The sequence below is a fragment of the Vigna unguiculata genome, chromosome 8 (assembly GCF_004118075.2).
Source record: "Vigna unguiculata cultivar IT97K-499-35 chromosome 8, ASM411807v1, whole genome shotgun sequence".
In the NCBI taxonomy this organism is placed as follows: domain Eukaryota; kingdom Viridiplantae; phylum Streptophyta; class Magnoliopsida; order Fabales; family Fabaceae; genus Vigna; species Vigna unguiculata.
The window spans coordinates 34,856,407-34,871,874 of NC_040286.1; the positions used below are offsets into that span (position 1 = coordinate 34,856,407).

The 15,468-nt window shown below is 27.4% G+C and overlaps 1 protein-coding gene and 1 non-coding gene across 2 annotated transcripts; both read right to left on the bottom strand.

Annotated features, from left to right (window-relative positions):
* Window positions 1-2,689: 2,689 nt before the first annotated feature.
* Window positions 2,690-2,773, bottom strand: TRNAL-CAA. Its single transcript has one exon. It is a non-coding gene; the product is annotated as a tRNA-Leu (tRNA).
* A 966-nt stretch (window positions 2,774-3,739) lies between these two features.
* Window positions 3,740-8,211, bottom strand: LOC114194426 (leucine-rich repeat protein 1). Its single transcript, XM_028084623.1, has 6 exons — window positions 7,785-8,211; window positions 6,766-6,837; window positions 5,814-5,957; window positions 4,809-4,880; window positions 4,644-4,715; window positions 3,740-4,083 (listed from the first exon to the last, which is right to left on the bottom strand). Exons 1-6 carry the CDS (start codon window positions 8,006-8,008, stop codon window positions 4,011-4,013), a joined length of 657 nt encoding a protein of 218 aa, XP_027940424.1. The 5' UTR covers window positions 8,009-8,211; the 3' UTR covers window positions 3,740-4,010.
* Window positions 8,212-15,468: the final 7,257 nt, after the last annotated feature.

A 15,468-nucleotide genomic window follows, 5' to 3' on the forward strand; every position in this document is an offset into this window, starting at 1 on the left:
TTTCTTACTGTAAAACAAGAACACTCATGGAACACGTGCGTTGTAATGTTATTTATTCAACTTTTTTTTGTAGAAATTTTTACTTTTCTTGGTCTAAAATATATATTAGAGAATTGTTAGTTTAATATTAATAGTTCTTTAACAAAAGGGAACGTGTTGTAACGGGTAGAATAGTATGATAATAGACAAATATAAAGAGAACAAATATATAATTTATCTATCAGTATTTTTTTTTACAAAAACAATTTTTAAATTTGACCATAGGTGACAATGTGACCTAACATAATCTCATTAATTAACAAAAAATTGCTCTAATTTAAAAAAAAAAAAAAGAGTAAGAGATGAAACTAAAAATATACATAAATAAATAACTAGGATTCCCCTAAAATATATATTTTCTTCTATCTAATCCCTAATGATTATATTTTTCAATAACGAAATTAAATCGAACCATAATTAATAGTTAGCCTACTTGTTTACTAGCGTCTGGGATTTCGTTTTCCAGCAATTGAATGTTAATTTTACGTGTATATAATTACGAAAATTTTGAATTCTTAAAACAATTTATATTCATTCTTAATTATTTTATAATGATACTAATTAGAAAAAAAAAATCATTTAGCGCGGGAATAGTACATACTTCTAAATTTACAATAATAATTCAATATCAGCTACATACTCTTTAAATGTTGAATTTTAATTCTAAAATGTGTTTATGTTTGTTTATATTGTCCTTGAAAGAAGAAATACTCGTTAAAGATAAATAACTTATTCTTATAAGAAATATAATTTAAAAACAAAGTTTTATTTAGGCAAGCAGGAATAGCTTTTACACATTTTACATGAGTTTATTCGCACATTCATCTCTTCAAATCTCAACTCAATCTAAAATATCACCATGTTTTTTATTTTTTTACTGTCCCAATGTATGAGTGCTTTATTGATTTTGTTATTGAATATTTTGTCATAAATTTAGTATATTTATTTATCGTGAGTTCTTTATTAGTTTTAAATTATTTCTTTAAAAATTGAAAATTATTGTTTTATTTTAATTTTATTACATAAATAGAAAAATTACTGAAACTAATAGTATGGTTAAATAGTAATTTACATTCAAACATAATTATAATTTTTATAATTTTTTGAAGTTTTTAATTTGTTGGTAAGTTCCTTAATTCTTAAAGAGACCAATATATTTCTAAAAATATTTTCGATTTTTTTATTAATTACTTTTAATCTAATATGACATTATTAAATTCTCAATAAATAAGGACATTGTATTATTTCACGTTAATTTGTCCAGGCCCACCAACAAGTTTTAAGTGATTAACGCATGTGTTGGGCAATGACTATGACAGATATAACGAAACAAAGTATGTTGGATAAATCATTTATTTTTTTATCACGGATTTTTTTTTTCTCTTTTTGAAATCTTACAAAACCAAATAAGAAAACAACTCAAACACCTTATTATTCATCTAAAGAAGAAGATTCATATATATGTTTCACAAGGGACTATAGCACACTTCGAAATTGAAGCAGTTCCATCTACGGAATATATTTTTGACTTCTTTTGAAAAATTTAATTCAATTTTTTTTAGCTTATTAGTGTGTGTTTGAATGCTAATATAAAAATGCTAAATTATTCTTTTGATTTTTGTATTTGCGAAGAAATATCAAATTAATTTTCTAATTTTTTTATCAATTTAGTTTTTATTTTCTTAAGAATTATTTAATTTAGTCATTGATCAATTTTCATGAATGGTGTTAAAGTCAGTGTTACATATTAATTTGTATTTCTTTTTTACACATATCACTTCACAAGGGTGCCACATATACATAGTCTTAATTTTGTCTCAATATTTGTTCTAAGTTTCATTTTAGTTTTAATTTTTGTAAAAAAATAAAGTAATATTATTCCTCTTTAAATCGATACTCAAATTATATTTGTATAAATCTTAGATTGATATTTTTATTAAAATTAACATTTTTATTGAATTTTCTAAAATTATTTTTAAATTACCTTTAAAATCTATATGAAATGCATATTTGAAATCATGTTAATTAGAGTTTGAACGTAATTATTAGATCCGAAATAATAAGTTAAATGGTATAATTTTCAAGATTTAAATATTAACTCCATATCAATTTATCATATAAATTGTTCTGAATATTTTGTATAAATTTTAAAATTTGTTTTCAAAAAATTCAGAAATATTTAATAAAAATGTTAATTTTAAAATTTAGTCATGTAAAAACCTGTTTAATTTCATGGCGTGAATAATTGTTCCCTCTGTGAAAAGCTTATTGGTGACAGCAATATGAAGGATATGAGCAGCATGAGCTCTGATAGTGGGGCCTGGAAAATGGCCATTGATTCCCATCACAATGTACTCAATGAAATCTGGTTTCTGAATCATCTACTCAACATCAAACTTGTAATGCCTTTGAAGATCATAATTGCAACAAATGAACTGAGAAATCTGAGAATGGAAAAGGGTTTTCATCATGCATTAATTCTGTATATAGCAAGAAATAGCACTTAAAACAGATATTACGTCTTTGGATGAGTGTTTACAAAAGTGGTGTGATAATTATGAATGCGTGTTTAAACTCGATTGTTTTCAAAATTAATTGGCTCAGCAATCGGAATGAAAAAGAGAAAGAAGGAAAAAAAGGATAAAGAAAATGTCAGAAGTGGGATTTGAACCCACGCCCTCTTTCGAAGACCAGAACTTGAGTCTGGCGCCTTAGACCACTCGGCCATCCTGACTTTTTGTTAATGTTATCACACATATTTTTATATAGATAAATTAATAATATTCTAAGAATATTAGTGAACCTAAGAAAATGTCATAATTAACATTCTCTATGTAATTATAGATAGATGACTTGTAGAATTGTATAATAAAAATGTTGGAATCAGAACATTCTAAAATTGTTTGCATGTAATTGTGCTGCGAAACTAGTTCTATAGAAAGCTTTCATAAATTTGCTTGTTCTTTTTTTTTTTTGCGCGACGCGACAATTCTAAATGCTGCAATAGCTAACATGGTTTTATGAGAGACCCGATCGTTCACTTAGCAAAAATGGAAAATGAGTAGAGCAGGGAATAAAAGAGGAGGCCGGCATATTTCAATTTATTATCCAATTTGTTAACTCGTGCATGAAGCAATTGGAAGAACTCAAACAAATAGCATAACATAAACAAACAAGTCATTATGACAACTGAGTTGTTGCATTGCAATTCATAGAGCTTGCCGTGATTTCTTTATCGATGTCAATGATTTCAGCAAGCTAAACAATCCCAATTCTCAATCGTCGAATTCAAGCAATGAGTGTACTAATTGGTGAGTTTGAAAAGGATACAATACCATGTTTTCTAGCTAAAACAAATTATTTTCTATGTTTCGTAATTAATTACCAATTCAATCCAATGTAAGCAACCGAAGGAAAGAGCTATTTATTTAAAATCCTGTAAATCACTCCCTGAATTAAGTTGTCCATTATTACAATACCATTTTCATTGCATCCTTTGCAAGCGCCTTTGTAAGATAAGCAGAGCCAGAGAATATTCCTAGTACCATGATCCAGTTTGTAACCCATCAAATCCTGAAGAGTAAACCATTTTTAAAGAAAGTTTTTCTCCTTGCACAAGATATTGACTGAGACACCCAGAAAAAGTTATATATGTGAAGTGAATGCCACGGCAACAAAGAAACAATAACAGGGCTTGCAATAGGAAAAAAAAAGTATTGCTTTACAGTGCTGAGGAATGCGTGTCAAATAATTTCAGAGTGACCAAGTCGATTTTTTCTAGTATTACATAAAATAGATATTCAAGTCTCAACATCATTGTCAGATCATAACATTGTTACAAATGTCAATGCTCTTCAGTAAGTAAATTTACATATACCAGAGATCACATTTACCACTGCCCATTACACTATGAGGTAATACACTTGAATTTTAGAATATATATATATAGAGATCCTACCACATCACCTTATTCACGAGCAGTTTGTATCGTAACTTACAAGACCCAACAACTCTGGACCTTCCAAACGAGGGTTATTCTCAAAGCTACAGCATTGAAAAAAAAAAATGTTTACTCAACTGGTAACAGGAATGATAACCAGGTAGCAGAAAACATGTTCTATAGCTAATAATCTAGAGATCAAACTTTGAAAAGATTTCAGAATCAGTGCACCAGAAAAATGCAGGAAGGCTGACTATAATTAACTGCATAGGACGGATAAGATGCAATCATCACTATTCCCAAATACATTGGTACAAGGCAGTGATTTAGTTGAATCAAAATTTTGCATTCTTAATATCTAATGAAACAATTGGAGAATGTCTATCACATGCAGCTATATTATTATCACACACAACAATCGAATATTACCATCATAATTTAAAAGTTCCATAAGTAGAATGTGAATAACAGTTTAAAAGGAGCTTCATGAACAGAATGTGAACAAGACATCTTTAACATCTTACTCATAAAGCAGAAAAAATTGCAACAATGATAAATATAGCAGTGCATGGCAGAAAGGTTACTAGGTTTCTCATGGTTGCTCCCCTTCCCTCACCCAAACATAAAAAAGAAAAAGGTTCAGGAGAGATATATTGGGACCTACTTATTCAATGGAATATGCTCGAATGGCCCAGAGGTAGGAATTGTACCGCATAAATCGTTGTTGGAGACATCCCTGAAATAAGCTAATGTTTAGTCTCTCTGAAAGCCCACGTCTTCGTCATATACCAAATAATCCTATAATGGTTAACATATAAATTTTACTTACACTACTTTAAGGCTTGAAACAGCAGCAAGATCCTTGGGGATAGGGCCAGTAAGTTGGTTGTCATTTAGTCGTCTGCAAAGAAAACATATATGAGAAACATGCGAGTACTGAATATTTTTTTCCACAAAAATAATAATCCAAGGCTTCACCAGTTAAGAATCTGGTAAGTTAAACCATATCATATTTAAAGACTAACAGCTTCCAACACTAGGAAAACGGAACTACTAACTAAGATTGCTACTTATTTTAGATTTTAACTTAGCTTCCTGGTGTTGGTTGAATAAATTTCAGGCTCTAGGAAAGCAAGCAGTTTTTAATAGGTCATCCACTACTGGTAGTTTGATTTATGAAAGATTCTGATGTTGCACAGAAATGGTCCATCAAAATTTATAGATTGAGAACTTTCATACTACACAGGAACCCTTTAAGTTACTTAGTTTGCTTATAGATTGAATCACAGCACTGAATGTTGGGACTGAAATCATCTCAATCTAATCAGAATGAGTCACACTAGAGTCTCTCACCTTCCTTTTTAAAGGGGGAGATCTTGTTTCTTAACACTGATCGAACTCAGGTATGCTTACTCAATGGCTTTATTTGTCTATTCTAAGGATAAGATAGTAAAATATTTTATTTTCCCTTCTCTTACTTCCTTTGAACTAAACACTCGGTTAATATTCCTGTCAGGGTAAATTTGGATATAAGCATGTGAATTTTGGAAGCAATTCATTTCATATGTACTGCCATATTTAAGAGGTCTTAACATCAAATATATGCACTACTGCTCAACATCTTAACATCAACCACAAAGCCCACAATTCTCCATGCCCAAACTTTACATAAAATGTATAACTGAAAAACACCAAAGTCCATGAGTAGCTATCCAAATGTTCTTGTAATTCTCCTGCATCATTCAAACTCTTGTGAGAAATTCAAATGAAAGGACAGCGGAAGCAAAGGCCACAGATCAGTCCAGTCATGCTTAATATGCTATTGCAGACTTACAAAAAGACAAGATTCTTCAATTTCCCCAATGAAGACGGAATGGTGCCTGATATGTTGTTGTTGTACAGGTCCAAGCTAACTAGACTCTTTAGGTTTCCAAGTTCTGGAGGAATAGTTCCTTGAATGTTGTTTTTGTACAACTCACTGCATCCAATTAAGAAAAGCACATGAAACACAAACAAATATGAAGTGCTATAGTTAACAGCAAATGCCAATAGATCAATCCTTGTAGTAATAATATGAGCACAATATGAAATATATCTATAAAGCACACAAGCCTTTTATAAAAGTCATGAAAACCTAATATAGCTACATATCATATATATGAACAATGTATGATATTGAGACAATAAAACACTGTTACTTAATGAACCAAAAAACCTTTGTAGATGATCCCAAAAGAGGAATGAGATTGATATCATTCCTACTTGAAGACAAAAGGAAATAATTTATGATTACAATAATTTATTTTTTTATTTTGTTCGTAGTAATGTCTTAGAAGTTTTCTTGATTTGGATTTGCATAATTGCAATAGTATATTTATTATTTTTTTAATATTTTTATAGGTATCTAGATATGTGTCAGACATACTAGATACATTTATAGAATAGTAGTGTTATAGGATGCACACGGTATCTGATACATTTATTGTATCTATGCATCATAAGAGCACATTAAATAGACTTAAAGTCCTCTCTTTTTCCCATTTGACGATAGAACACGATTTATGATGACAATAATTCTTAACATTAATGTTGTTGACAAGTATCACACATGCATGGCCTACCTTTTTAGAATAACATGCATGGCCATTAGAATAATTATATCACCGAATCTAATATCAAATATGTATCATATCTAATACATATATTGTATCTATCCATCATACGAGCACACCTAAACACTTAAGTTACAGTACGAAAAAATATTATCCAAAATTTAGAAAACATACAGATACTGCAGATGCTCCAGCTTCCCAAGTTCAGGTACCAAATGTCCAGATAGGTTAGAGTTACCAAGATCCCTGTAGAAAGCAACATAATTATCACCATAAATGTGGAGAGAATATCAACAGATTCGGTCAAACAAACACATTCTAGTTGGATTTGCGATATTACCAGTTATAACAGCAACTATCTATGAAGAAAAATGTTTTCCTTTATTCTCGTATCTTATCCAATACATATCAATACTTTACTAATTCGTATAAGTGAAAGAAGAAGTATCAAAAGTACTAATAAAAGACAAAAGAATTTAATTTAATACAGCCACATACGATACATAGAAGCATGAATTGCAATACATATTTATTAAGTTTTATGAATTTATTCACATCTAAATGCGCACTTTACATATGTTGTATCCAACATATTTTAGAAGTCAACACCATATTCAATCAGAAATCATCGCTAATATAACCTTTTAAGCTAATTATTATAATAGTTAACGAACTTTTCCATTTTGTATTGGTCGACGCCAAATTTAACAGTCAATACATGGATTATTTACTCAACTACGAACTTATATATGCATTATGTATAATATTTATGCAACAAAGGCAACAATAATCCCGCCCCAAAAAAGTAAAAAACAGCAAAGAAAGGCGTCTAATTAAACTACATAAAAAGAATTCCAACCACATAAACACCACAAGAAGCAGGTAAGTAAATATGGAAATCTAACTATTAACAGGAAATAATTTGACAAACGCGGCTTTGTTTGTTTCATTGAATATAAAAACAAACAAATCCAACCGCAAACAGTGAATCCTGTAACCTCACGGGGGATCCTTCAATCTTACAAACCAATTAACAAAATAACAAAAATCAACACGGCGTGATAAAACAGGTAGCCGCAGAAGTGTTAATTAACGCAACAAACGCTAACTATTAAGCAGAATCGAGCACGGAAACGGAACTAAAAACTCTTAACATAGCAGAAACAAACAAAACAGAGAGAGAGAGAGAGTACACTCGAGTGACTCGGTTGTCCTGGTTGCAGGTGACGTGGAACCAAGTACAAGGACTCACGAGCGTGGGATCCCAGCTCTGGAGGACGTTGTCCGGGTCCGACAGGCTCCGTTTGAGCGTGTAAAGCGCGTCGCCTTCGGAATTGGAGGCGCCGAAGCGGAGCAGAGTTAGGGTTAGGGAAACGGAGAGTAGGAACCGCACGGAAGTGCAGGTTGCTGCTGCCATGGCTGATCTGAGCTTCAACCGAACACCTCTAGTGCCGTGTTAGGGTTCTCGCTCTTATTCGTCGGTTCGCAACAACCGCGCAGAGAAGAACGAAGCAAAGGACGAAGTTATAGAGAGAGGAAGGAAGAGAGAAGAATCTTGTGAGAGAGAAAGAGAAAAGACTTGAAAAGGAAGTATCGGCTTTGGGAATAACACAGAGCAGTAAAACATGGCGAGCTTCGGTTTTATAATATACTATATAGTTTTTAGTTTTTCAAATTAGTTTAATTTATTACATTTTTTTAAAAATATTTTAATTTTTTTTTCTATGAGATTTAAAGTCGTTATTTTACTGGTCTGGTTTATCAGATGAATTTTATGGTGTTTCCCTATGCTGTATTTTAAAAATACATTTTTTAAAAAAATTAGCAAAAAATTTAAATTCCTGCTATACTTCTGTTTCCACATTAGTCTATGTGATTTAAAATAATCACTTCTTTAATAAAGTTAGCTTGTAATATTGAAATAAAAAAAATAGTCATTTTCCAGATTTCGAACGAGAAAATTAAAGAAAAAAATTTGACATTAGCCAAAATAAAAGTTATCTTAAACTGAAAATATATTTAATTCAACACTTTTCTACTTGCGATTAATCCAAAAAATAGTTTAACGTGACTAATAATGTGGTGTTTTTTCTGAAGTCGGATAAATATGGTTTTTTGGAAAATTATGAATATATATATATATATAGTAAATTATAATTATTAATTCCCTCGTTAATTATTGAAATTCCTTATTCTACTTTTCCTCAAGAGTTAAATGATAACAATTTTTATTATAAAAATAACAAAGTTACAATTTATAACAACTTGTAATTTTTTTATCTTATTTTAGAAATGGTTCTGTTTTTTTGCCACTTACTTCTACAATTTTTTATATATACTATTAACTGATGGTGTAAAAAGATTACTATTTTGATTAAAGTTTATTTTCTTTTGCTCTCTATTTTCACACTATCTTTCGTTTTTTCTTCTGTTTCTTTATTGACTTTTGATGTTCTCTTTATGGGCAATTTTCGGTACTTAGTCAATAGCGGATGTCACGCACTGAAGAAGGGGAAACGATAATAATGGTTTCTGTAAAAAAACATAACAAATTGATAGAAAGAAGAGGACAAATTCTCTTATATTAAAATCATAGATTAAAACGTAAATTTTCTTCTTTATTTAATTACAATAAATATTTACTTAAGCTGGAAATATTTACAATAGAGATGAATAAATTCCTCTAAAAATGTGTGAAAGAAGAAGTGATGGTTGTAGATAAAAGAAAGTGGTGAAAAATGAATGGTAAGGTGAGTGGCGTATTCTGTGTGATAATGCCAAGTCTGTGCAACCACCATTATTGACACCACCTAAAGTGGTTGGGAGGATCCAAATTGGTTTAATAATTTATGGCTGTGGTGCTGCACATCGTGACTTTCGTCAACGGATCCATTCACTATTTTTTTTGTTAGGTTTAAATATATTTTTAATCATTAAGTATAAGTAAAATTTAAAATTAGTTATTTTTTAAAAAATTTGATCAATTTAATCACTCATCTTTAAAAATATGTGATAAATTTAGTCATTTTAATCGAATTTTGTTAAGTTTATATGACGTTTTAAACGTATTTCATGATAATATTTGAATTGTTTACGACGTTTCATATATTTTCGCTTCAATATTAACTCAATTATTATAATAAAATACATTTAAAATGACAAATAAACTTAATAAAATTTGATAAAAAATACTAAATTTATACATTTATAAAGATGAATAACTAAATTGATATAAAATTTTGAGAAAAAACTAATTACAAAATTTACTAAAACTTCAAGAACAAAAAACATATTTAGCCATTTTTTGTTACAAGCATTGTCATCTTCTAATATCTTTAACTGCCATTTTTTATTTCTCAACTATATTGGTTAAAATGGGTATATATAGATAAAATAATGTGTAAGGAGTGTTTACTAGAATTTTATTTTTATTTTTTTACTAGATTAGAAATATATAAATTTTTGTAAGAAATGTGTACTTACGAACGAAAACATCTAATACGTAAAAGTTAGTAATATAAGAATTTAGAAAAACGTTTAGTTTTTGGTATTGTAGGATTGGAGATGTGAGACAGTTAAAAAAATATCATTATAACTTGTTTTATCGATAAATATTATTTGATAGTAAAATCAGTTTAACTTATAATTTTTCTCATCCTTTCTTTTAAATTTTACAAGGCAACTTTATATCTCCTACATATTAGTGAGAAATTAAATTGATATTCTCTCTCACTTTCCTTTCAACTGGTATCATTAAATTAATCTTATAGTTCTATTATACTGGGAATGAATGAAACATTTTTAGAATATCATTTATTTTTATAAAATAATTATAAATTTTCGTGATAAAATATGTCGTTAATATAGAAATAGTTTTAAAGAGTATTTGTCATGTCTATTTATTTATTTTTATTCTTTTGTGTTGATAGTTAAATGATAGAGATACCGAGACAAAAAGTTTTAAACTCTCGTAACTTATGTAAGAAGTGGTTACTCATATGTTATGTTGTTTAGGTGGATTTTACCTTGTGCTTATATAATAATGAAAGGTTTGGTCAACAAAAAATGGTTAGTTCCCGTCCCATTTTTTGTCTACAAAAAGTATCGGATCGACCTGATCTGTCAGTAAAAAAATAGATTGGACAATTCAATCTGTTCTATTTCAAGACGGGCCCATGATTGGTCTCTTACTTTTTTTTAAATTTTTTTTTTTACTTTTTTATTTCTTTTTTTATTTTTTTAAATTTTTGTTTATAAATATTTTATACATATAAATATGTTCACATAATATTAAAAATTTATTTATTTTTAATTATTTTTTAATTTTTAAACATAAAAAATTTAAAAAAAAGGTTGACAGACGAGAGTGGGCTGACCCTCTTTTTATCCGTTAGTTGGGTGGACTAGACGCACCAAATCATAGTAGATTAGCGGATTGAAAATTTTAACCTGATTCGTGCTTTTTTTTTTATGAACTGATAAACATGACTCGTTTTGACATCTCTAATTACCAAATATAAATAATTAATTAAAAATAAATAAACTTAATTGAAAAGAAAGCCAGATAAATTATCTTGTCTTTTAGAGCTGGAATCATGTAAAAGGTATAAAAAGAAAAGATTCGTAAAAACCTGTTGTATATAAATTTGTAATTATTTTGCTTCAACGTTATCTCTCTGTATTGTTTTATGTTTTAGAAGTATTGATTTGCATTATATTTTTTGTTTTTTTTCGTCTTCTTAGCATCGTGCTTCAGTTTGAAATTTTTTACTTTGTTAATAATTGTGTTTGGACATATGTTTTTATAATGATTTTGAAGACTTTGTGAAGAGTACAGTTGCATATTCTCAGATTTTATGTTTTTTCTACATCCTATTTTAAAAAAAAAGGTGATTCTTTTGGGTTGTTCTTTTATTTTATTTTATTTTTAAATTAATATTTGAGAAAAACGTTTATCTCATGGAAAAGTTTTTTATAATTTTAGACAATTTAGTTTTAATTAAGGAAATTAATTAGGTCAATTGAATGTATTTTGGAAAATTTGGAACAATAACAACGTTAACATAATTAATTTCATTAATATATTAAATCATCTAAAATTTTAAAACTTTCCTTATAAAATAAATAAATAAATAAAGTGTTATTTTATTATATTCGAGTTTTTTTAAAATTAAAAATAAATATAATTAAAAAAACAAATTCACGGATAAATATAAAAAGTTTTAAAACTCACCCTACCAAAAAAAATCAAAAACATTGAAAATAAAAGAAAAATCTTACCAAAATAAAAATGTGCGTCTATACACAATTTCATGAAATTTTAAATAATGATTCTTAACAATTAAACAAAATCTTAGAACATGTTACTAGACATTATTTAAAATATAAAAGAACAATAAAAACGATTTAAAAAAAGTAAGTCATGAAACTAAGCTTTATCACAAAATAATTATAAATCATAATTGTACTTTAGAAGAGGGATTTTACTAAATTTCAAAAAATTATTTAATAATTAAAAATTAACATTCTTAACACTTCCATGATATCACAAAACTAATAAAATAAGACATTTTGTAATAATATCTAAAATGGTTGAAGTATGAAATACATTAATACAACTTCTCAAGAAATAAGACTATAAAAATATGATATTTCTACAATCACGTAAAATCAACCAAAGTTGTATATCGAAATTAACTATTAATGCTTCCAAAACATACAACGAATCTATTTGTTGGCTCCTCATTCTCTAATGGTGTTCCTAATCCTGCATCTTCATCTGCTCACACCAATAGAATGATAATTGAAAAAGAAAGAGACAACCACAAACAAGACAAATAGACACAAGAGGGTTAGCTAATTTGTAAAAGGAAAATCATATCTTAATAAAACATGTTACATCACAATACAATGCACTCCAAACATTAATACACAAATGTATACCATTAAATCAAAGACTCTTATAAACTCATTTATCCGAATACATGCATTTAACGTCGGAATCACTAAAGACATGCACTTGTGGTGACATGTACTGTTTTGTAGAGCCATTGCTAATGAGTTTCATTTTATCATTAATGAGGTTAATCCTTTTCACGTTTGAGACCACTATCCTACCTTCAAAATATGACCTTGTGTGACTCTCGTTACATACCACATAACTCGTTATACACTATACGAGTGTCAATGGTTATTACAGTGTTAGGATGTAGCCTTGTTTAAATCCATACATCAATGCATACAGTGTCAAATCTTGACAAATTCAATAATATACTCAAAATTTATAAACTTAATACTATTACCACTAATTCAATAAAAAATAATATGTAATTTATTATCGTCATGACTATAAAAAAATGTTCACATATTTAAAAGATTGTCCATCGTTTTTTCATATTCTTAACTCATCAATAATTGAATCATATAACTAAATTTTTCAGCTATTTTTTTCAATATAAATAATCATATCATCTGCAAAATATTCATCTTCCATTTTATTAATATGCATAGATTAATTCAAAAGTCTTCACAAACTTTCATTCATTTATGCGATGAACAACTATATTATCTTGTTTTCATATTCACTAGTAGTTTTTCTTTTGTCAATTCTAAAAAATGAATTTAATTTTTTGTTTTTCATTAATATACTTATTCAAAAAAAGAAGTTTAAGACTAAAGAATAATTTATCATAATCTAATAAAAAATTAAAAGACATAATTATTAAAAAAATGATAATCAAGTTACAATTAAAAACCGACTATGAAAAATCACATAATACATAATTTGTTATTCTATATTCATAAAAGATAAATATACAAAATGGTCATGAGATGAAAAATAATGTTAAATATTAAATAAATATTTCACTATCAAGTAAGATAATAGATAATTTTCCTTTTTCTTTAATAGTGGAAGATAAGATAGGAAAAATAAGGACATAAATAATGAGAATTATTATTTTTCAGTAACAAAAGAAAACACATAAGTGTGAGAGACTAGTACAACATGTAAGAAACAATAAACTAATACAAGTAGGCAAAATCAATTAATCTTCTATCATTTCCTTTAGCACAACAATTAACTGATATTTATACAAAACCTTTTGCACCAGCACCATTTAGATCCATATTTTCCAAACTCGAAATGATTAACATATATTATCAGTTTGAGGAGGGCTAATATAGGTACAAAAATTTATTTCAAAATCAATTTCTAATTATTATGGCTTTTGTTACGGTGTCAATGCCTTATTTTTAGCCCTAATATTATTAATCTATTTCAATATAGTTTTCTTACCTTATATTTATGTTTTATGTATATATACATTACCTGGGTGCTTCCTATCATAAATAAAATAGGAACTCTTCTACTTTTGATTACCAATTTATTAGTAAAAAATTAATTGAAAATAAAATAAAAATTATCTTAATAAATTTTTTTCATTATTATATTTTGTTTTATTTTTTTGTTATTTATTAACATTAAATGTTGTACTTTATAGAAGAAGAAAAAAAATACTTAATTTAATATTTATTAATTTTTCAATATACTACTATCTAATTTAAAAAGATACAAATAATTTTTTTTTAATATATATAATTTAAAAAGATTCAAAACACATATAATCTTAAAAAAAATATTTGGGAGCTATGACCTTGATATGCCCTTCAATCCTCTGCCACTAAATGTATACACTAAAAAAGTCACACATTCAATGGGATTCCTACTCTAAAAATGCCCTACATCCATTCATACCATTTTAAAGTGTAATAAAATAAAAACTTCTTTGAACAACATAATAATAGGAACACAGATCAAAGAATGTGAAAAACAACAAAACAGAACACACAACAGAATGATGCTCAATGGTAACAGGGTGCCCTCAACCTTGAAACTCACAAGTCTCATTGTCAAGGGAACAATCAGCAGCAACTTCTAGCTTTTTGACTTAAGTTCACTTACTTGAACGCGCTTAACGAACGCTTGGCGTCAGGACTACTAAAGTTCTTTTACTTAAGTATGCTCAACATCAATATATATATACGAAAATGTACAATTTCTTTATTATAATAAATTTATTTTAATTTTGTTTGTAAAATTAAACTGATTTAAATAAAATATTAACATATGATAGAACATACTTCATACAATTTTATAAAGATATTAATCATATATTTTTTAAATATTATGATATATATATATATATATATATATATATATATATATATAAAAGGTGAGAAAAGGTAGTTTAAGATGAATAAAAAAGATTTTTATAAAAATTATATTTTTTAGCAACATCTATATAAAAAATTCAAGGATCAAATTTAAGTTTTAGATAAAGTAATAATGACCATAAAAGGGGAATTCACCACCTTTTTAACTTAAGATTTTGTATTGAAAATAATTTTTTATATTAATTTGACTCATATTTATTTAATGTTATATTCTCTGAAAAAAATCAACATATTAGTAACTTAAAAACACGGCAGGTAATTGATTAAACATTAAGTAAATGGAATTTTTTTTCTTACCCTTAGTTTAATTGTTCGAAAAACAACAATGGAAAGATAGAAGCCAATCAGTTACAACATGCAATAAATGTTTTGGCAATGATGTACAACAGGAAAGAAATTGATATAATACATATATATATATATATATATATATATATATATATATATATATATATATATATATATATATAATTAATTAATTAATTAATTAATAGAGGTAATACTTTTACTTTTTTATTTTGTTTATATATTGATATTTTTGCACGGGAAAAATTTATAATGTAACATTAAAATATTATTAAAAGTAAAATAGAAGAATATTTATTTATAATAAACGAAGGAGTCACACTGTTATAGATTTTT